This window comes from Phalacrocorax aristotelis, chromosome 7, assembly GCF_949628215.1.
Source record: "Phalacrocorax aristotelis chromosome 7, bGulAri2.1, whole genome shotgun sequence".
NCBI lineage: Eukaryota > Metazoa > Chordata > Aves > Suliformes > Phalacrocoracidae > Phalacrocorax > Phalacrocorax aristotelis.
The window spans coordinates 44,801,002-44,825,292 of NC_134282.1; the positions used below are offsets into that span (position 1 = coordinate 44,801,002).

A 24,291-nucleotide genomic window follows, 5' to 3' on the forward strand; every position below is an offset into this window, starting at 1 on the left:
TTTACTAATTTTTATAATAATGTGATTCCCCAAGTGATATGAGGCAGGTCCAGTTCAACTAACCTGTGCTGTGCTTCTGTTGAGAAAGACCTGGGAGTGCTGGTGGACAACAAACTGACCATGAGCCAGCAATGTGCCTTTTGGCCAAGAAGGCCAATGGTACCCTGGGATGCATTAAAAGGAATGTGGCCAGCAGATCTAGAGGGGTTATCCTCCCCTTCTACTCTGCCCTAGTGAGACCACATTTTGAGTCCTATGTCCAGTTTTGGGCTCCCCAGTTTAAGAAGGATGTGAAACTGCTTGAGCAAGTCCAGCGGAGAGCTACCAAGAGGGTCAGGGGGCTGGAGCCTTATGAGGAAAGGCTGAAAGACTTGGGCTTGTTCAGCCTGGACAAGAGAAGACTGAGAGGGGTTCTCATCAACACCTATAAATATCTAAAGGGTGGGTGTCAGGATGATGGGACTAGGCTCTTTTCATTAGTGCCCAATCACAGAACAAGGGGCAACTGGCACAAGTTGGAACACAGGAAGTTCCACCTAAACATGAGAAACAACTTCTTCACTGTGAGGGTGCCAGAGCAGTGGCACAGGCTGCTCAGGGAGGGTGTGGAGTCTCCTTCCCTGGAGACATTCAAGCCCCACCTGGACGCGTTCCTGTGCCCCCTGCTCTGGGTGTGCCTGCTCAAGCAGGGGGGTTGGACAAGGTGATCTCCAAAGGTGCCTTCCAACCTCTACCATTCTGTGCTTCTGTGATGAAGGACCCAAATTCTTGGTGATATTTTCAGTGTCTAAGGTTGATGGGTTTGAATGGGTTAGACATCTATATTATTCTGAGAAATTACATCTGCACCTTCAAGTTGAATCAAAAGTACATTGTGCCTGTCAAAGTGTATATGCCTTTGTCTGCAGAGAAAAAATAGCATTTTTTTTTCCAAAGGAGCATTTAACGCCCCTAAATAAATATAATTCCCTTCTTTAGGTGGTGGTGTGCAATGTTGAAAGCCTCAATTCACCACTAAAGTTTCAGACTTTATTCCTGTATGTATGCTATATGGGAATATGTGCATGTATAGTGTAAATAATTGCACTAACAAAGTCTCAGGCAAACTGAGATTGTCTTAGTTTGAATTAAATTGAATTTAGTTTGAATTGTGAACTGCATGTTCCTGATGGACTTTTCTCTGTATATAAGTTACAGGGCTGCTGTATAAAACAATACACAATTACAGAAGCACAGAATGGTAGAGGTTGGAAGGCACCTTTGGAGATCACCTTGTCCAACCCCCCTGCTTGAGCAGGCACACCCAGAGCAGGGGGCACAGGAACGCGTCCAGGTGGGGCTTGAATGTCTCCAGGGAAGGAGACTCCACACCCTCCCTGAGCAGCCTGTGCCACTGCTCTGGCACCCTCACAGTGAAGAAGTTGTTTCTCATGTTTAGGTGGAACTTCCTGTGTTCCAACTTGTGCCAGTTGCCCCTTGTTCTGTGATTGGGCACTAATGAAAAGAGCCTAGTCCCATCATCCTGACACCCACCCTTTAGATATTTATAGGTGTTGATGAGAACCCCTCTCAGTCTTCTCTTGTCCAGGCTGAACAAGCCCAAGTCTTTCAGCCTTTCCTCATAAGGCAGATGCTCCAGTCCCCTGACCATCTTTGTAGGTCTCCACTGGACTTTCTCGAGTAATGATTTATGCTGGTGTTATTTTTAGTTGAGAATGTCAACACAATCGGATCTTTTTACACAGCTAAATGAGAATATGGGTCAAGTAAAATGAGGAATGATGATGCAGGATGATGCAGCTTGCTAGGCTGAATCCCTGCTTGAACTGGGGCTTGCAGTGGCATGATTGGTCTCGTAAAATGGGGGCCTGCTTGCCTGATCTGTCTTTTGTGTTGGAATTGTCACCTAAGGTAGCTTAGAAGGAAATCCTGTTCAGCGTTGCGTTGTTAACATTAGATAGGTCAGATATTATATATGGAGTGCCTGAATTGAAATAAAATTTAGATTGGTGGGGACATGCTTTATTCTAATGGATTTTCCTTTCAGGAGTTGTTACTACTGTTTTGTGGAGGCACTTGCATTGATACTTGTTAAGTCCTGTTCAGCTTTTAAAATGCTGGTGTAGCTCATCTACATCCATTCCTCTTTTTGGAGGGCTGCCCTAGCAGCATATGCTATTTATATGGCCTGTTAGTACCAGAGGATCTCTGCTGCAACAGTAATTTTTTTCTCTCTGTGGATTTACATGAGGATAGGTGCAGCACTCAGCTCTTCTGCAGGATGCTGGAGTGACAAAGGCTTCTTGGGGGCATTAGTCCATTCATGGCTGCTACAGAGGGCACATAAGAGCTCACATTTTTGAGATGTGTAAACTGGCTCTCACGGCTCTAACCTATGTTATTTTCCTATATCTTGTACATAAAAAAAAAAAGTAAACCTTAACTGATTTAAAAAAGTCATAATTATTCCTAATATTTCATCAGAACATTTCAATGTAAACAGCTAACTTTACATCTCAAATGTCCAATTATTAATTGTCATGATAGCTACCTATGACTTTTATTGGTTATTTCTAGAATCCAATTTCAATTCTAGCAAGATTTGTGCAAGCTTTATTGTTAGGGGTGAAATTTAAACTTTATTAGGATTAAGTGTTTAATAGTATAATTTACTGCATATGTTGCAAATACAAGCTGCTATGAATAGATCCTCTGTAAAAAAAAAAGCGTGTTTGATATGTTATGTATGGACTTAAACACAATATATTGTTATCTTTAACTAAAGGAAATTATAAGATGAGATATACAGAGACGGGTTTATTCTATTAACTTTAATTTCTTTCAAACATTCCTCAACTGAAGCTGAATCTGGTTTCTGTATTTTGACTTTGTTTAAAATGTGCTGTACATAACTTCCTTTGTTCCTTGAATATTATTCTGAAAATAGTACAAATTGGCTGTTTTTCATATACCTGAGAGGAGAAAAATATTATCAGTAGTAGTGGAATATTTATTTAAGTGGGGTGCCCTGTTTTTCTATTTGTCCACTCACAGCAGACTTGAGGATTTAAGTGCAAGGTTTCCTGTTATATTACTGGAATTTTTAATGTAAATTTTATACCTTGTAAAGAACTGGGAGAAAGGCTGTCCCTTTCTTAAGTGTCCTCAGCCCCCAGCCTCACAGGAAGTAGTAGTATGGAGCATATTGATTTAAAATAGGCATCAGATTTTGGCTTGATGCTGAAGGAGCAAAAACAGGAGGGCAGCACAGCCCTGTGTTCTCCCAGTGTGCATGAGGCATTTGATTAATCTGTGAAATTCTGGTGACTGGTTTGGATTCTTAGGGCTTTTGGGCAATTTGGAATAATTCTGTGTTTGTAAATGGCAGGAATGAATGGTTTTGGCTTATTTTGAGATTCAGAGACCATATTAAATCTTCTCGACACATAGGTATTTTGACTTGGAGATTGTATTATTGTTCCACACTTCCTTTTAAAGCGCGTAGTTGCTTCTTTGAGGATTTTATTTAAGTAGGTAATCAGGCTTCTTTGAGAAATTGGTTGTATATTTTCTAGAACAATTTGCAGTCAGCCCCTTCCTCTTATTAAAGCTGGAGTAACACAAAGTGAGGGAAATCGTTGCATCCATCATCTTACCTCTAAGAAAGAAAAAGCACACAGGGAAGGGACAAACCTCATTCAGTCATTTTTGGATGGTTTTCTGCAAGAGGACAACAAATTTCAGACCTTGTGTGGATGTGTAGGATTCCCTTCAGCCTTTTTACCAGGAACTATGAAAAGCTTGTATAAATGCACAGAATAATTACAGCCTGAGTCAGGCCAGTAAGTTGGCTTTTTTCACTATAATCAGGATAAAAGGACATCTCTCTTGGCAAAAAGGACTGCGCTCTGAAATAGAGATGTTCTGGACTGATAATTCCAAGTACAGCCAAACTTGCAGAGAAATACACAGGTTAAGATTTATATGAAGATCTTGTTATTTAAAATGGATGCTGTTTAGGCTTCATATAATAATATTCTACTCTATATAGAGTGTGGAGGAAGCCAGGCCTGTAAAAAGTGCAAATGAAAATAGAATTACTGCCATAGTTAACTTCAGTATGGCTTAACTGTGAGACTGAGTCTATCTTATTGTTTACAGTTTGTAAAGCAGTGGAGAATGTGAAGATATGTGTAATTATGCAGGATAAGAATAGATCAACGGAATCATGAAGAGCACACTACTTCACAACACTCTTAGCAAATTCACTAGATAGTGTAGGTTCCAGCTTCAGTAGTTTCTAGCATCATGGTTGTCTTCAGTCTGAGAAATTACAGTTATGCAGGGCAAAAGGAATCCTCTGTAATTACATAAAAGGGTAGATGAATTTATTTCCCTGCCTTTGCACAGTCCATTGTTCTTGGATTCTGTCTGTATTTTGAAAAGTCTTAGAATGCTAAAGACAAACATATGAGAATCTGGAACCATGCTAAAGCTTTAGTAATTGAACTGTTAGGGTTGGCCCTCTAGCTCACATTAGCTTGTACTGGCAAACTAAGAGCTGACTGCGGATAAGAAAATTCAGGGGAGGTTGTTGCCACAGGTCCATCCAAAAGCGCTCAGGAATAGTTGAAAAATATTCTGTAGGAATAGTGCCCTTCTGTAAATCTTTAAAATTAAACTATGCTGTCAAGAATTCTATTTAATGTTATGTGTAAATGGTAGCAGTACAAGACAAGTTGCTAGATATGCAAGAATAGCTGATTTTGCATTGTTGATTAGACATCAAGCATGTATAGGGAACTCTGCATTTCCCCTTGCCCCTACTGTTTTGAAAAGTAGTGAGTGGAGTATCCCTTGTCCTACAAGAGGCATGACAGCTTTTCAAAAGACAAGGTCAAGTGGACAAACCAAGATTATGTGTCCTCTTTTTAGAATTCAGTATATAAAAGCTGCTTTTGAAAAGCTGTTCCTTAGTAGCTGTCCCACTTCTGAGAAAAATAGTGGTGGTTTCCACTTTGCTGAAGTAGGGGAGGCTGAATGACTCGCCTAAAAGACGTCTATGTCACTTAGAGCTAATTGCTTATTTTGCATGCAAGACAAATGCATTAAGAGATTTGATTGTACCAGCAGCAACAATAAGCATCTGTCCCTCCACAACCTTTCCTGGATTCATCGAGGAGCACTTTTCAGTAGCTTGACTACAGCCTCTACTTAGTGTTCAGCTGTGTGTCTAATTTTCAGTTGCTGATAGATTCAGTGAAATGCCAGTAACTAGGTCCATACTGAAAAGTTATCATCCCCTACAGTTAGATTCTTCAAACTGCTAGGAGAGAGAAGGAAACAAGACAGTTTATCTTACTAACCACCTGCTACACTATCATAAACTCCAATGCAGTATTCTGAAGGAGTAAAATTATTCTGTTAAATTTCCCATAGAAAGATAATGGTTACTGGAAAGCAGTGCATGACTCATGACATGTCTTAATTCATCTGTCCTGGGAGCTATCCACTCTACGTACACATCTGCTTCTGTACACCCACACAGGATGGGAAGATATTCTTCCACAGGAAGGTCTTCCGTTCCCTTAGTATGCAGGTGGTATGTATTGGCAAATCACGAATTGTGATACTTGTAGCCAAGTTCCCAGAGTAATGCACGCATAGTGAAGCAATTCACTCACTTCAGCTGTTTGAATGAGAATATAAGATAGGCAACTAGGAATATAATCACATGGGCTACGTTTCAGTGTTCCTTCTGTGATACCTGTTTTAATCACTCATACTTGCTACTGGTTCATTTGAAATATAGACTGTTTTGTTAGACATCAGTCACACTGAAAACGCTTAGTGCTTAGAACATTCAAAAAGAAAAGGTAGAGCATTTAAGAGGTCATGATAATTTTTTAAAATTCAAAACACTAGACAATGTCTTGCCTTTGAATTACGCATGCTCTTCCGTGTTCTCCATTCTTCAGCATTTTTCTGTTGTCATGTTAATTGAATGTCATTCTGTAACGACCTGGATCATTTTAAAACTGCTTAATGAAGTTTTTTGCTGGTCGTGGAAGATGGGTGATAAAGTTGTAGTTTTGAAACTATCCTGATTAGAGCAGGCACCCTGTTCTGAATTAGCAGTTCTATTTTCATTTTATGTCTCACTTGCTCAGCTGTGTCTTTTAACATTTCAGTAATTCTGGTTCATTCAGAGGATTTATTTCATTCTTTCCAGCAGCAGATCCTGTGTTTATCTTTTCTCACCTCAGTAAGAGCCCTTTACCCTTCACCATATCAGTCCTCCAGCATTACTGTACACATCATGTAGAACAAAAATGAGTGTCATTAAACTAATGACCATTAGTCTTAACAGTTGCCAGTGAACAAATGCCTGCAACGCCTGTCATGAGCTCTTAATTGGTCTGGTTTTTTACAGCTAAAGCATAGTTATCTATGTAGTAGCTTATTAGCAAGTGTACATGTGAAATACTGTCAGTTAATGCTAGTAGATGAATTGTGACCATGAAGGGGATAATCTTCAGATTAATGGTAGGTCCTCTTTCATATTTGATCTTTTCTGATTTGGAGACTTTGCTTTTTTTGGGGTGCTTCTGCTTCTTTTGATACATTATTTATTTGCTTTTTGTTCACTTATTGACCTTTTCCCCATCAGTCTTTGCTTTGTTAATGTTAGACAGTGTATCTGGACCAATACAGCACACAGTCAAAACCTTGCCCTGCTTGAGATGCTTTCACTGGCAAGAGACAAAGGCAAAGTACACTTGGAGGACAACCACCCCCTCTTCCCTCCAAAAAATTAAGAGGAAATGAGAAAGTGGATGGATCAAAGTTACCAAGACTGGCATCTCTGGATGGAGGGAATAGTTAAGTTGAGATTTAAATGAGGCTAAATTAAATGTGTAACAGTGTGGATGCATGCTTGAAGTGAGTTGCAGTATTTGAATAGTGGGCCTGGGTCAGGGATAACATTTCAGCAGCAGATCATCAGGTGGGAATGATCAAGATACTGGAAGTCAGTGGCAATAATCTCAAAGTGGTAGATGACGACAACAGAGATGCTAATAAGACAAAGATAAATTTCTTAGGGGAAAATGGTGTATTAGGAATTAGCATGCTTTACCTGGTGGTTGGGGTATTGGTATTCCTGACATCAGTAAAGCACAAAAGGCTTAAAAGCTCTAGAGTATTTGCAGAAAAATTTTGAGACTTAGAGACTGCGTGCTGTGAACAGTTTCTTTCGGGAATTCTTAAAATCATGCTGAAACAGGTGTGCACAAGTGGAGGGCGCTTGGCTGAAAGGCATTCACCTCATGTGCCTTATTTAATAGCCTTAAACCAACATTCCTACAGCCGAGCCATGACCATTTAAATGCTTCCTTATTGTGAGTATGTGCCTGACCGAGTCAGCGTGCTAGGCTACTCAGCATGTAAACCCTACAAAAGGTCTTATTGCAATGGAGAAAGAAGAGTAGATGAAGAACTGGGTTAACATCACTAAAATTATCAAAGTGGTGGAAAACTAACAGTGGAAAAATCATGTTTTCCTCACCATGTGTTAGACACATTCATGTGCTGAGATGTTGTAAATCATGTTAGCTGGAGAGTGAACATCTGGCTGTGGCATTCTCTACAGTCTAATTCCTTTCAGGTGAGAAAGGATTCATCAGCTAGAGGTAACAGGGAGAAGAACCATTTTGATTATTTACACTCTTATTCAGGGTGGTCTGTCTTTAACTATAATTTTGGGACACCCTGCTGCTCTGGCCCCTCTTTGAAGATATGTTGACAAGATGGTAGCAGGTGCTCTCAGTGCTCTGCTGAAGAAGGTGGATGAAGAACAGTGTCAACCCAAGATCTCCTATTCCACAGGACGGCAGTACCAGGAGTGTGTTTATAAGTATTCTAGTCATTTGTGGGTGCTGGTAGGCCACCTCACACCACCTTCCCATTTTGTTTGAAGAAAAGGGATAAAGTTATTTCTGATAATAAAGGACAGTGTAATATAGCACAAAAAAAACCCCTACAGGCCCATACAAAGGCCTAGATCAGAATCTAGGCAAATTCAGAGCAAAAATATACAGAATTTTAGAGAAGAAGGTAATTAAATGTAGAAATAATATTTATATTATATTCCCTTTTCCTTGATACACTCTAAACTGACTGGATCTTTTAGAAAATGTTTCCTATTTTTAAAAGAAGTGATGAATTTGCTGCAGAGATTTCCTCATCCAGTTCTGTGGGTGGTGTTGTGCAGGTCATATTAGTGCCTTTGGAATGTACAAGAGAAGTTCTGGTGCCACTGAGGTCAGTTCTCTGTTTACGTGAGCAATTTTGCTCTGTTAATCTGTACCTGCACAAGCCTTTACACAGCCTTATCTACGTGTATTTAGTCGTTGTGGAAGCCACTGAAGTAGGTCAGCAAACACCACTGAGCAATAAAGATTGTTCTTGGGTCTTGTGTTATTTTAGTTTTAGTTATTTTAATATAGCTGAGTGACCTTTGTGTGTATGACATAAGTATATTCTTTTTTAGAGGGATATTTATGTATTCTACAGCAAACTGATTTGACTCATCTCTGAAGAGGAATCTTGCCTCCTTATTCTTCATATTACTGGATTAGACCTGTTTATTTGGTATTTACAGGACTCCGAGGGCTTCATTCATTGAGAAGTTTTTTGATGGTAGATGTTGATTGTCAGAAACTTTCTGTCTTCCTAATCTGTCAAAGTTGCTTTATTGCATGCTCTTTTGGTTCTCCTACTTGAGTTTTGATCATCAAAATAGTTGCACAAAAGATGTATTTTCTTGTTGAGAAATTATTCGAGTTCTTGGTGGCTGAGAGTTTGCCTGTTTCCAGGTCTATTTCTGTTATGACAATTTGTAGTCATTTACAGTAGCAGAGCAATTGCATACATTTAATCTACCTGATCAGTTCATGATAAACACCATGCTGGTGTTGATGACAACATTGTGTAAACCTTATGCAATGAAGAAATACTACTAATGCTAGGGCAGGCTTTTTTTTGGGCTGCATACTTGCCAATTTTCCCCTGCCACCTGAATCAGAAGCAGATGTACTGAGATTGAGGGCAGGGAGAAAACCCCCTATCATTAGCAGTGAAAGTCATGGCAGTGCCCTGCAATACATGATAGAATCACTGTTCAGCCTTCCCCACATTACAAAAGTATCTGTTTATTATTGCACTTGAGAACATCTTTAACGTCAAGATCTTCAGTATTTACCTCTGAAGTATATAGTGGTTTAGGATTCTTTTTTACCCCTAAGTGCCGTGATTTTAATACCATTCCATTGCCCCACACATTTCCCTTCTTTGTGTTTTCATTATGCAACAGGAATTCTCTTAAAAATCTGGATCCGCCACTACTTCTAGCAGGTGTTTGCCTTCTGAGTGCCGAGTTTTTTTCCTTACACAGCTTATGGATGAGAATTTCACTGCCCTTAGGCACAATTTCAACTGAAGTATATGAAAAGTATGTTACTATGTCAGTTCAAATTATATCACTATTAAAGAAAAAACTCAAAAGGAAATTAAATACAAATAATCACACTAACATAACATAACATTAATAACATTAAGGTTATAATTTAAATTAAAAAGAATCAGGAAAATCTGAGTCAGGAGTCCTATGTCATTCTTAGCCAGACTCTCCTGAGAGCAGCCATTGTAAAATGAGGATAATGACAACTTTGAGTCATATGAGATCTCTTGATGAATAGTACTATAATACTGTAGTATATAAGAACTAAATGTATTTTCTAATTCTGCATAATATCCTGTATAGGAACTAAGTATTGTGTAAAGTCTTGTATGCTACTTTCTGTCACCATTAGCCTACTTATTTGATAGTGGCTAACACATTTTTTTTGCAGTACTCAAAAATGTGCTAGGTCCCATTTTGCTTACATATAAATATATGAATTTCTAGCCACCTGTGTTGTCTTCCTTGGTGTGTTTAAACCTGCACGTAGAAATGTTGGTCATACCTACCTGAGGATATTGTTCCTTAAATCCTGAGTCCTGCAGTCACGTCAGCGTGACGTGTCACTGTGGCCAAATGAAAAAAAGGGGCATTTTGCAAGTGCTGTGCTGAATTGCTTACAAAATGTCACCATGAAGTTTCACCTCCCCAAAATTCTTGCATTATGTTGCCTTCAGCAGGCTTCCCATTTAGATGCAAGTCTTGGTTACTAAGGAGCATTCATACCTTTCTTGTACCCTTACTTTTAGCATTATTAGAGCAATTCCAGTCTGGATACTGGGGAAGGGGATGACAAGGAAGTAATTTATGAAAGGGAGATGTTGCCCTTGCAAGCCTATTGGGTGCTATTTATTTCACTAGTGAAGGATTAGACACCTGCAGCCCATAGCCTGCTACAGCCTCTCACGTGGCCTGCAATCGTCAATTTTTCTGGTGTTATTATTGATTAATCCCGAGGTTTATGTTAATGCGTGGCCTGCCAAAGCTACTAAGGTGTGTTGCTTGCCCCTCCATGGTAGAGGCTCCTACTGCTCAGTGAAGGAATCACACTATATCCTTTCTCATTTCATTTTGTTCTTTCTTTTACTCCTTAAGCAACGTGAATCTTCATTCAGTGCATGTGTTGATTTGTTGGGCTTTGCAATTCTACTGACACTGACAGTGATACATAGCTTTAAATTATGCTTCTTTCTTGCCTTTTGTAAATAAATTTGCTCTTCCTCAAACATAATGCTTTCAGTCTCCTCCAGGATGTTACTGGAACTGCAATTGTGTCCATAGATAAGCAAGATTGTCTGTTTCCTGCAAATTAGTCCATTCAGTTGTTAGCAGCATGTCAGTTTAGCAAAAATTCTTTCACCACATGGTGTTCATGATAAAGGACACTTGAACAAAACTTTAAAGAAAATGCTACAGATTATCCTGGTTTATTTGCTAAGGATGCTGACAGTACTTTTGTGGCATATTCTTTTTTTCTATAGAGATCATAAGGACCCTTAGAGAAACCTTCAGTGAATAAGAGGTAGAGTTCTATGAGAACATGCTCCAATAATGCTGAAAGGACTTGACTTATGACAACAACTTTACCAATTAGGTTACTAAATAAAGAATAAAAAGAGGGTTTTGTTTGGAATAGTGGAACATATGGTGAAAGAAAGGATAAAAAAATCTTTTCAAAGACTTCAGTCACCTATGTCTGTCTTGCTTGCAAGACTTGAAAAAAAAGGTTTTAATGAAATAGTATTTTCTGTCTCATTTCCAGATTTTTTTAACAAGATGTTCCTTCCCCTTCACAGTTTTAGGCACAGAGGAGTGTTTGTCAAGAGGATTTAGGTAAAACTTCAATCTTCAAACAAACAAACAAACAAACAAACAAACAAACAAACAAACAAACACACAAACACAAAAAAACCCCAAACCAAACCAAAACAAAATAACCAACCAACCAAATGCCCCAAAACACCCCCCAACCACTTCCCCTGCCCTCAAAGCACCAAGCCTCAGGGAACATGCAAGAAGAATCTTCTTTCACCACTCAAAGCCAGTTTTAGAATTTCACGGTATCATAAGCCAGTGCTTTATTTCAGGTAAGTTGTTGAACAAGACCTTTATATAAAACACCTAAGTAAAGAAACAGAAAAATGCGATGGAGCCATCAAGCTGTGCATACAGGAGATCTGAGTTCAAGAATTAATTCCTTTTCCTCCATACAGCAGGTACAGTCCCTCCTCACCATACTGCCAGCTCCTCTCAGCCGTTCAACACTGATACCACGGGTGTACTTAATGCAGCTTCTCAGCATCTGTAAGGAGACAGAAAGTAGACATCCCACTATGCTGGGAATATAAGTAGTATCACCACTGTGGCAGGATGTCAGAGGACAGGGATTAAAATGACTGGGGTTTTTTGTTATCTAGTTTCTTCTCTTCCTACTGGTAAATCCATATCTTTGCAGGCCTTTTTTCTTGTTCTTAGGAATAGTCTTGTACACTTTATGTGAAACTCTACTCTCAGTGGTAATAATAATACCCAGATTTTATAGCATATGTTTTATCCATATGCTGTAAAATAGCTTTTACGTTGGCTCTAAATATTGTTGTGCCCGTTCCCCCAAGGCTAAACTAGAGACTTGGGGTAATAATTGGGCCTTGCATATTTTGAAAGCAAAATCTGATCCACAGTCACTAACTTTCTGACAATAATTGGAAATGAACTGCTCTAGGGTCATCTTGTCTGAGTGCTGTATTTTTCACCTTGGCTCTTACTTATGCAAAGCTAGAGCTTGAGTATCTAGTGTTATTCACAGTCCTAATAGTAAGTGTTATATCTGAAGGGATGTCATCCTGCTGTAGATGTATTTGGGCCCTGGTAAGGATGTTGGTGGGAACTTCGTTATTGATATAACTGGGAGCAACTTCAGTCTGCTGGTGCACGTCATTTAAAAGCAAATATTAGGCACATCAAATCAATCCTTTGGAAAGAAGGCAGAGTCTGCCTAACACAGAGTTTAGAAGCAGCTTCACTGAAAGAAGGAAAACTCTAGGGTTCATATTTCTTTTGGAAACATGAAACATAGTTGATATTTAAGCTGGGTTTTGAAACTAAATGAGATTTTGGCTAAATATTACTGCAGCCTTTCTGTGAAAATAGATCAATCTTTTAGCCAGACCATAGCAAGAGAAGACAGGAGTAGCTGTTGATAAATATCCAAAAGCTTAATCACTAGTATACATTTTAGAATGTACAGAAAAAAATTTCCAAAATCTGTTGATCTCAGCCTGCAGCCCAAGCTATGCCAAAGAAAATGTATTTACATTTAATAAAGAAAAATTCTGGTAGAAATAGAATAGAAAAGACTGAAAGGTAGTATCTTAATTTTAAAACAAAATGATCTCCGTTATCCTTCTTGTGTTCAGTCTTGGCTTTAAATTGTACAAACCTGCAGCATGAAAAAACGTTTAGACTGAATACTATTGTTCTGATGACATGATCTTAATTACATTCAAGTCAATGGAATGACTCCTAGGGCTTGAATGGGTGCAGGATGGGATTGGTTTGAGCAGCAGAGATGTTGTAGGCAGTTTCTTTCTTTCAGTTGTGAATACGATTGTAGTTAAAGTTTAAATTCAGTTTTCAGTAGTAGATGCTATTCAAGCAACGGGTGAACTTTCAATTTCTAAGTTGCTTGCTGACAGTGTTTTACTGTGTCATAAATAGGTGGCTAATGGAAAGTAATTATTAATTGCCTTTTGCTTATCTTTGTATGTATCCTTAATATACAGGCAGGTTTTCCCAAGCTTGCTTTATTTCTACATGTTCTAAACAAATCTAGAATGAGAGATGAGAGGAAAAGTCATCTTCACACCTTCAGACAGGTCTGAAGTCTGCCTTTGACTAATACAGAGCATGCACCACATAAAAAAAAAACTTGAGTCACACACTTGAGTCCTGTCCCTGGAAGAACTTTTGATTCAGTCCTTCAGGTTGTCTTGTCGTCTACCTTGTGACTTCCCTGATGAAATCTGACAGTAATTTTTAGTGTTTCTGGGTTCTTTATGAAGAAGTGCTTGGCTTTCATCAGTTCAGCTGAGTCCTTTTTGTTTTTTTTTAGAAGAAATGACGTGTATAGTTTAATTCTGTTTGAAATGCTGGCCTCTTGGTTTAATATTAATAATTAAATAATTGCCCTGGTCTCCAGAAATGCTGAACTGCTGGCAGCTTCTGTGGAAACTCAGTTCACTTGCAGGGTCCTTAAATGTTTCAGAGCGTCTAGCATTAGGAAGTTGTTTTTGTAGATCTTGGCCATTGACAAAAGCTAATCTGAGTCTTGCAAGGTATTTATTAATTAGGATTGTTTGCTCTGGAAATCTGAAGTTCTGAACTGTTAATGTGACTTTGTTTTTCTGCTAACATGCTTTTCATGTTGTGATGGAGCTGGAGTACTGTGCTCTATCTAACATTTTTGTACTGAAGTCCTTGAAAATCCATTAAACTGAACTGCTACTTAGCTGGTATATTACTTCCCTGGGGCATAAATCATATGCTACAGCAGCTTAGTAGACAGATACTTAACTTGAATTAAATTGGAAGGCACGCATTGTGGTATATGATTGGACTTGCCATGCATATTAATCTGACAAACATGTATTTACAACACATTAAGAATGCAGATAGTTTTTCTCACTTTATCTGCTTTTCCCATCTTTTTCCCTAAAAGAGCAGTTTTGGAAACTAACACTCTCAAGACTCTGCCCAATTTTCCCCTTCCAACAAGAACAAATAAAAAAGCCACAAAACTATGGGAAGCAAACTGCCTTCACTGCGCTGGTTCTTTTTAATAGAATTTACTTTGGGCAGGATAGTGCCGTTGTGCATAACTAGAAAGCTTTAGGTGACTGGACCTTTATCTTTTGTCTGGTCCTCCTTTTAAAAACAAGATATTCAGGGAGTTCCAGGAAGAGTGTGGTATTTTGTAATCTTTGGCATTTAAGGTAGATAATTTTGAAGTTTTCTTCATCTTCATTACACAAAACAGTTTGTCCACATTATGCTCCCAATTTTAGCAAGCACACAGGCTTAGTTAGGGAATGGCTGACTTAAGTCTAGATAATGCTGATTTGCATTAAGAAGTGTACATAAGAGCAGAGTTCTTATTTTTCTCTTAAAGTGGTTCTTCATGCCAAGGAACTCTAAAATTAATATTTCCTCTGTACCTGGAAGGTTAGTGTTGTATTTCTAATTATGTTCAAGTAATTTCTTTGAGGCTGTCCATCTCTGTTTTCTCATCTTCCTGGCCTTCACAACTCAGACTTTGCAGAAAGCTCACTTTCTAAGGCTGCTGCTGTTTATATATAAATATGGAACAATTACTTTCCAGTCTCCTGGTGGCTTTGATTAAATAGAATAGTGGCATGTTATTATGAAGTTTGGTTGAACTTTGTCACGGCCTTGTACCAAATGATCCCCATGAATTTTAGGCTAAACTACATTTTAAAATTTATCTGAAATTACAATAACAGTTTAAATCCATGGATGAAATTGTTAACCTGTACCTTGGAAGGAATGACCAGCGATTAATATTTCTAATTTTTTGTCATAGGGAAACTCTACATTTTAACAATTGCTGTGATTTGATAATTACAAGTGAGTTGGATGGCAATAGTTAATATGAATCCTGGGTGTCAAGGGGGAAAAAAAAAAAGAGTTAAAGTAGTTTGCATTGGGTAGTGGTTTCAGGGTGTGCTAATGGGATTCCTTTTGGGTCAAACTGAACCAGAAGATGTGCCCCAGCACCATACCTACTGTGCTTCAGTCACTAAGAGATACTCAGTCCATGGGGTTGACTAGAGCTAGATTAAAATAAGTCCCTCTCCTTCACATATGCTTTATGCGGGCACTCGGTCCTGCACACCATTTTTATCTGCAGATTCAGTCCTACTCGGCTGTGCTCCTTGCTAATGTCAGCATTAGCCGGGAAACACTTAATAATCATCCCTCTTACTTTCAGTAATAAAATAAAATATAAAATCCTTAAATGCCACAACTTCAACTCGGGCAGATGCTTGTAGTCAGAGTATTATACAGAGGAATGAAATTGGGCAGCAGTAAAAATGACAACATGCAACTCTTGGTGGAGGGAGATCTAAAAACCAGAGGCTTGGATATAAGCTATTCATTTTTTCTTCTGCAGTTGGAAGTGGAAGAATGATTTAGTCTTTAAGCACTTAGTTGGGGAGTGACAAGTAAGGCAACAATCATGACCTGAGATCAAAGTTGTGCTCAGAGCATAAGCTTTTGGATAAGAACAGTACCATTTTACACTTTCCAGAACGTACATACATTATCTACTTGTCAGGGTAGTTGTCCTTGGTCACATAGGTAGAACGATGTAGCATGGAAGACCTTATTTTTTTCAGTTTCTGACTAATAAGTTATACGTATTGATTAACTGATACCTGGAAAGATTTTCAAACACCAATCTGTTTCCAACTTATAAATTTTCTTCTTTGTCAGTACAGTAGTACACACCTCCTTGCTCCCTGGTATATTGATTTCAATGAATTTTATGCAGTGATTATTATTATATCTGGTTTGGCTACATTATCACCTTCTACTGTCTTCATATCCTTAAGAAGATCATAAAAGTTGGTTTAAAATGCCTGTTCTAAATCTTAAGTGTACTTGTAATTTGATACGTTTAACTTAAAGCTATTAACATTAAACTGGCCATTGAACAGACTTAAAACACCAGCATGAAATGTAATTGTTTTCTGAAACTTGCACTTGTAATCTTTAGTTTAAAATGTGAATTTATATCAGATTAGCTAAGTCATTCAGAGATGATCCCATTATACTATAAACCAACAGACTGTTGAAATTTGAATTACGTTTAAGCAAAAGTGCCCATAGAAATATAAAAGCCTCACAAGGAACATTGGTAGATTCCTCAGTGGGGAATAAAGTTGACTAAGTGGAAACAGTACATTTTGTGTTCATTACAATGTATGAATGAAAGTGCATTGGACACATACAGCTTATCTGAAATGTTTCTCTGCTTCTTTGACTAGTTGATACAGAAGAGTTCTTTGAGCATTTGAAGCTGCTTTTTTTCTTTTTACCTGGACATCCTGATTTGGATTGTTTATCAGCTGTAATTACTTGGCTTCAACATCGGTTTGCCATGTTAACTCATAGTGTGTTCTTAGATTTTTATTTTTAATTAAGTGCTTTGCTACATTCTTCCTTACTTTAGTTATACTAGGTAGGTAGCATTACCTATTGCTGTAGCTAGCAGATCAGTTTCCATTGTAACTTCCTGTGTAAACTTATAAAACATTCATCTTTTGCATTGAATTTTTCCATGCTTGGAAGCCAGATTTCGCTTGCCTTAATCTAGCAAGCATTCTTCTGCTTCTCCAGTGGCTGGTTGCTCATTAGCTTTTAATATGAACATTGAATATGTGTGAAAGAAGCCCTTAGTTTCTCATGTCGTATTTATTAAATTGTTATCTCAGCTTCAAATATTTTAATCTTTTATGTTCAAAGCATAATACTGATGAATGTCCAAAGACTTCCTATTTTAGATGTTTAGCTACTTATCCTACTGATAAATCTGTTTATGGGAAATTAGGCAACAGTGTGATACATACATTTATCTAAGAAGTGTGGTAGGGTATTTGGATATTGGAATTTGGGTTCTCTCCTGTGCGTCAGTTAGGTAGCTCTGTCAAAAATATTGTTATAAATTGCTAGCACTTAACACTATTCTTTTCTAAAGTATTTTACAAATATGAATTAAACTTTACACCATTCATATAGGTCAGTTGGTATTGTAATTGTTTTACACTGGGGAAACTGAGGCAGAAATGTTAAGTACTTTAACCCAGGTCACTCAAGATTTAGAATGCTTATCTCTCATCCATTAGTCCTGTGCTGAAATCATAGGATTACATCATTGCCGTATTGCCTCACACAGGATCTATCGATAGCCCATTGAAACCAGTGTGGAAAAATGCCAAATTATGTCAGCCAGCTTCATGTCTGGGTTATACTTAACATGTTAAGGTTTGCATCAGCTGCAGCCAGCTTGCATTCAGCATGAAGCATAACTGTGGACCTCTCTTGGTTGCTTTATGGGGGAACTATTGTTATCAAATGTAGATTTATTCTCCATATTTTATGATTTAATTCTGCATAAAAAAGTCAGTTGGCTAAAGTGTACAAGTGAGACCACTGCTATAACAGACTTTATACAAATGTCATGATAATATGATGTGAATATGAGTTACTTGTATGCAGGCCTGATGAAAAAATCCTCTTTAAAATCTTGTTCATTCTTGCATGCTAAAATATGACCTTTTACCCTAGTCTAGACATGTCCTTTGCAAGCTATTTCTAGTTTATATGAGGATTGCTTGATTTAAAACAAGTATGTTAATCTAATGCTGTCATGAACGATGGGGTTTGCAGTCTGAGAAGCTGACAGCTTCTTCTTTGCAGAACAGAGTAAGCAAAAGCAACGTAAGCTTCTTCAGACCCCTACTGTGAATGACATGTCATCTGTTCCTTATGAGATAAGCTGTGAGCTTCAGAAAGTGAACTTACTGCAGAAGAGAAACTTCAGAAGGTCTTGCCTTCCTTTTCCACCACAAACTGGGTAAATTATGTAGATTACTTTTGAAATCTCTATTTATCTGGCACTGAGATTATGCAACTATTTTTGGTACAGTTCTAGTCAACAGTGTGGAAAATGGTCAATGGCAATTGCTAGCTTTCATGTAAAATTACTATGTATATGTCAAAATATAACAAACAGTTTGAATAAACCCCACTTATTAAGTTGGCTTATTGGGAAATGTCCAGCAGTAACTTGTACATTTCAGGACTTGTTTTCCTGCCTGACAGGTTTCAACCTCTTGGAAGGTAATTTTCATCTCCTTGCCCTTTCCACTCCTGCCACAGCTGGACTCAATATTCTGCATTCAAAAGATGATTGCTTATTTTCTCTAGTATGCAAACCAGTTAGCTTCTCAGGGCAGAGTTACAGTGTAGTAGGAATAAGGGCATAAAAGTCTGTGCGGTACAATTGCTACGTATCTGGGATGCTTTAGATCTACAATGCAATGACAGTGTATTCAGCCAGCATGTGTTCAGCATGTTAGCACATTTCAGGTGTTATGATTAGTTGAACATCCATAGATCAGTTAAGCAAAAGCCATTTGTCTAATAAAGACCCAGGTATCAGACAGCCCAGCTGGAGGTACTGACTCTGATTCTGACAGAATTAGCTCCTCTGTAGCTTGAAATGGGCCCTGCTTCCTCTCCCAGTCTGTTCTGAAATGCTCTTCACCAATTATGAATAGCGTACAGAACTAATATGGACCACTGCCTGGCGTTCACCCTAATCATTCCCTGCGCCCTTCCGATTTCTTTTTTGTGTCAATATCTTCCTGCAGGCTAAGAAAATAATTCACTGTCATGGCTTCATAGGCTACCCTACTTTGAGGAGGCTGGACTAGATGAGCTCTCAAGGTGTCTGCCAAGCTGAGTTATTCTATGATTCTATGTCTTTCTGTAAGAATAAATATACTGTATTTAATCAAAATCCCATTATTCACAGCAGCCAGTAACTGTCTAGTGAAGTCTGTAAGGAAAAAGGAAGTGTAGCTTACTGTTGCTTTCCCAGTATGGTTTTCACAGTGTCTTTCAGCAGTGATAGTTGATAAGCCAGAGATAGTATCTTTTTGTTTAATAGATGATTCTGCTATTGAGGCATCTCGTTTGGTTTTGGACCCCTTTAAGCATTTGGCATATCCTCATCACAGACCTCTGTAGCAAAGTATCCACCCAGAAATACTGCCTGAAAACACATAACATTTTTTTTTCCCAGAAGTTTGTGTCTAGTCTTTGTAATTATATGCATAGAGTGGTTTTTTTTTTTTAAATTTTGACTTGTGTTTGTAGTAGCTGTAATGTGACCTTTCTGAATCTCTTACAGACAAGAGCAGAGCAATCCCAAGGTGCATACTTCTTGCCTGAGTTTGCACTTTCTCCACAGGGGAGTTTTCTTGAGGATACCACGGGGGAACAATTCCTCACTTACCGTTATGATGACCAGGTCAGTATGCCATATGTGAAAATGATAGAGATTGTCAAATTCATGTAACTCTGAGATATAGATTACTGTGAAACAAATTAAGATACAAAGTGTCTGTTATCTTCTGAAGACATATCAAATTTATAGCAAACTGAATAACACACTATATAAAATTAAAATTAAGGCACTTAACTGTAGAAATAATAGATTAAAATGACATATGGAAAAGAGTAATAGGATGTAGTAAAGATGAAAGCAACAATGTTTTAGTGATGTATTAATAGATGTTTATATTTATTTTGTAAAATATGTAGAACTAGAGGTTGTTCTTTCTGTGAATTGTTTGAGCTATCCTAAATGGTTTTATTTCATGGATAAGTTGGTATAAGGCAGATCTTGCATTTCCCAGCTTGTGAAAGGTCAGCACACTTTATTAGTTCATGAAGTTTTCAGAAGGGAAGGTTGAGTGAATGATAAACAAACAAATGCAAAGTGTAATAATGGATGAAGCAGAGTGTTTAGAAAGCAACAAATTATGTATTTTAAAGTTAAAGATCTCTAATGCTTTCTCCAGACCCATAGAAACATTATGTTAAACATGGAATATAGATATAAATGTAAAGAAAGCAACATGAAAGAAATGCTGTTAATCTTGGCAAAAGATCTGAAGTAAACCTAGGAAATGTGTGGCATGCTGTGGAAATTTACTCATAACAAAATGTGTTCCAGAAGTCAGTTGAACTTCACATCAAAACTGTCTGAATTACATTCATAGACACTTACAGTACATTTCTTAATGTAAGAGGAGGGAATTTGTTGGGAAATACTCCCTGTAGAATTGAGAGAAGAGCCAAACTTGCCCTGCAGTCACAAGGTATGGTTCTGTCAAAGTGATTGGCAGCTTTATTTTGAAAGATGGTCTCCTTGCAGGAGCTACTTTGAGAAAAATAGTTTGCTCATCACTACTCTAAAAAGAAGAGAACTGAGATGAGTCTATTAAAGCTTTAGACTCAGTATCTTTTTAGGAAGACAAACGGAAGCACAAAAGATACAGTAGAAAGCATGCAGAGCTACTGTAAATGATTTTAATTTAGTTTAAATATGTTTATGAAAATTCATACTTTTTCTACCCTAGAGGGTCTTGACTATCAACAAAAAAGGTACTTCGATAAGATGTCCCCTGAACCATACACCTGGAAAAGCAAAAACTTACATGACAGGAAGATGCAACTCAGGCTGCATTTAATGATAGTAGTTGGAAAACACTGTAAAGTTTTTGTATTTTGATCAAAATAGTTTCCATTAAATCGAGCACATTTCAGAGAAGATGAGAAATTAAATATAACAGATAGTCTGAGTCTTTGAATAGAGTGTTTGGACTATGTGAATCACATAGCTGATTAAAAAATGAATGAAATCAACCCCCCCCCCGCCCCCCCCAACCCTCAAATACCAGCGTAGCTCTATACAGAAGTCTGAATAGAGCTGAATTCAATTTGATGGAAAGTTTTCCATTAATTCTGTTGGGATCTGAACTGGGTGTGGAATATGGTCAGCTTCTGTTCTTTCACAAATGTGATTCAGCTTTGAAGCCTGCTCTTCCCAGACAGTGAGCAGTATGAAATTAAGTTTGAATTGTTGGAACTGAAAATGGTGCTAACATCAGAATGTTGAAAATAAAAGCAACTGTATTAGTAGCAGTTTCTTTTGAAAGGAAATTCAGTCCTTAAGCATTATTTATTAAAAAATATAAATACATTGAATGCAGACAGGAACTCATCTATATCTCTAGTTTACTCCCCTGTAAGTAAACCAATAATTATTTGGTAAATAGAAATTTTATTCTCCTTAACTTTAACTTTTAACTTTCTAGGACATTAATCATAGGATTGTAATAATGTACGGTTATAATCTACTTAAGCTTTTGCTGAAATGTTCGTACAAAACTCAAGTTTATCATGTGGTCAAACTGAGCCAGAAAAATTGAATTTTTCTTGTTTTCTGTGTTTCGTTCTACTCTTTCATATGACATTCACTCTATGAATGGAAGGAAGTCTTAAACCAGAGGGTGAAAACCCTTCATCAGATAATTTCTTGAATTTTTGTAAGCTGGCATGGATAAGCTTGATATGTGATAGTTGTGATAAAGATATGCAGGCAAAGGAAAAGAGAGGAATGTATGTACATTGAAAGGACATTTTTAATTACATAATATATGCAACACAGAAATGGAATCAGTATAGGAAGGTTGACACATAATAAAAAAAATGCAGTAGCACCTTCTCACACACCTTAATTCAACTTTAGCAATTCGCTTTCTATCCCGCCCCACTGTGAAGGGTTGCTGGCCTGTGGGGAATACATTCCTGCCTTTTCCCTGAACACCAGAATTGTCCTGTGGGCATCCCTACAGAGCCCTGGTGTTCCTGTATATCCTAAGTTACATTAATTTAGTTGTAAATTGGAAGAGTGAAATAACCTTGTCCACTTGACCACAACAAAACAGGAGATCAGTCTTATCTGACCTGCTGTGAAGATCGTACCTCCATCTGTATTCACGGAAGGGAGCGGAATAAAAGGGGTGAGAGTTCCTAACAGTGTGGCACAGTGGTGGGAGAAGAGGGTGGGTCACAGCCTCTATTCTTTTGGCTAGCCGACAAGATGTCAAGACACTTGCAGGGAAAGCAGATCCTTCTGAATCTTCCCAAGTGTGCCCTTCCCCCCTTGCCCTGTTCCTCATATCCAGGCCAACAAAATTTCCAGTTTGTTGGGATAGATGGATATTATTTTTATATAACATCATCATCATTGTCGTGATCCAAGATTAGTTGCCTTACATCCTCCAAACACAGGAATGTTTCAAAGGGGTTTTCTTTGGCTGTTTTGTGTGATATTTTTCAAGCAGGGAGCCAGTTTAATCAGGATCATTCATTCCTTTGTTAGTAAGTAATCTCAGTAAAATAGAACTAGCTGTTTCTTAAATATTCAAAAGTATTTGCTATCTGAAAAGACGAGCTTACAGTTTGAAATGGAAGATGAGTAAATATTAATGGGAACACACTGTACTCTGTTCTAGCCCAGCAAAATTACATATGGATTCATGTCGAACATGCAAGGTTGTACATTTTGTTCTGGTTTAATCTGGCAGGACTGTGCTCTCATTTTTGTACAAGGTTGAACTAAACCCCTTTGCATATTCTGTTGTTATGTGTGTACTTCAGAATTACATGCAGAAGAAATTGTTTGGTTAGATATTTTCAAAATTCAGTGAATATATCTTTTTTTTTTTTTTTACCCCCTGTCTGACTATAGAAGAAAATACCTTATAAAACCTGATTAGATATTGCCACCTTTATTCCCTGAGGTGACATCTGGGCAGAATGGTACATTATAGTTTTGACACATTTACAGCTTTATCTTCAGGGAAAAAGAAAAACAGTGATTCAAAGCAAATACTTTTGAGGGCTCCCAAAGAACAGAAATGTAGAAATGTTTACATTTAGCATTTTCTTATAGCTCCTGCATTGTTCAGCAAGCTATGTCTTGCATCATTGTTGCAAACTGCATTTCTAAAATTCTACTGAGTCAGTGTAATTTAAATCTTAGTACCAAATAGATTTTGATGCATAGCCAAAGACTTCGTTTGCCATTAGAAATTTGAGACTGAAAAAAATATGTCCCTCTCCTATCATTCTTGAATGAATTTTAAAATAAATATATAAGCAATAGCCCTTTACCCAACTTTGAGATATAAGTTGAACCTTCCCATAAGGAATAGTTTCCTAGTTTTCTTTCTGATTTCTTTTGGCTTTTCACCTTTTAATCTACTACAAGGAATTTTTTTCTTTTCCAGAATACTAGTAGTACTGGAAAGCTTTCTTGCAGAAATAAAATGTTCTTGTTTTCTGACACTTAAGGTATTGCTTCCAAGTATTAAAACCATTCCATATGACGGACCACCAACAAGGACAGCAGTGAAAACTTGGTTAGGCTGAATATGTCTGAAGTACCTTTCCCCTTTGATTGGCTGGCTGAAAGATACAGCTCTTGGGGTGGGGGGAAGAGAAGGAAAGGAAAAAGAAAAAGAGGTTATCTTCTAGGTGAGAAAAAGTTTGCTTGAGCAGTTGGCTTTCTAGCTGATCTTGCTTCTTCTAAATTTTATGATGTTTACTAGTTTAAACTCATAACAAGGATACGCTGATTCTGGAATTAGACATATGGCACTAAGTAGTCCAGTCCTGGAAAAGAAAGGTAATGTTTCTAAACAAACATTAAAAAAAAATGCAACCAGGAGGAGTGGTAAATATGGGCATACTGAAACCACTCAGCAAGGAATTAAAATAATGAAAATCTGCACTTTCAGACTTGTGAGTGTTTAGCTGTGCAAGGTAAGATAGAAACGAGTAAGTCTGTTTTCAACTATATGTGCAAGTTCTAATACACAGGTTGAGGCTGTTAGAGTCCTTTTAATAACTAGCCTTTCTTTGGGTCTGCTAGAAAAGTCTGCTATAAACTGAACGCCAAAATTGGGAGAGTAAGTATTCTGATATATGTCTTGTCCTCCATGAAGAGAAATATTCTGGCTTGGTTTCTGCTCTTTTTTTTTTTTTTGGGGGGGTGGGGTGGGAGGGGGGCGGGGAGAAGGATGGTATTTAAAGTATTAATAATAATTAAA

The 24,291-nt window shown here is 37.7% G+C and overlaps 1 protein-coding gene across 6 annotated transcripts in view; it reads left to right on the forward strand.

Moving 5' to 3' along the window:
* The window catches only part of ADAMTSL3 (ADAMTS like 3), a 193,334-nt gene that overhangs the window by 13,879 nt on the left and 155,164 nt on the right, over positions 1-24,291 (forward strand). For all 6 annotated transcript variants that reach the window (XM_075100507.1, XM_075100506.1, XM_075100508.1 and 3 more), the window contains exon 3: positions 19,518-19,637. In XM_075100507.1, coding sequence (XP_074956608.1) covers positions 19,518-19,637 — 120 coding nt within the window. The remainder of the gene's footprint in view (positions 1-19,517; positions 19,638-24,291) is intronic.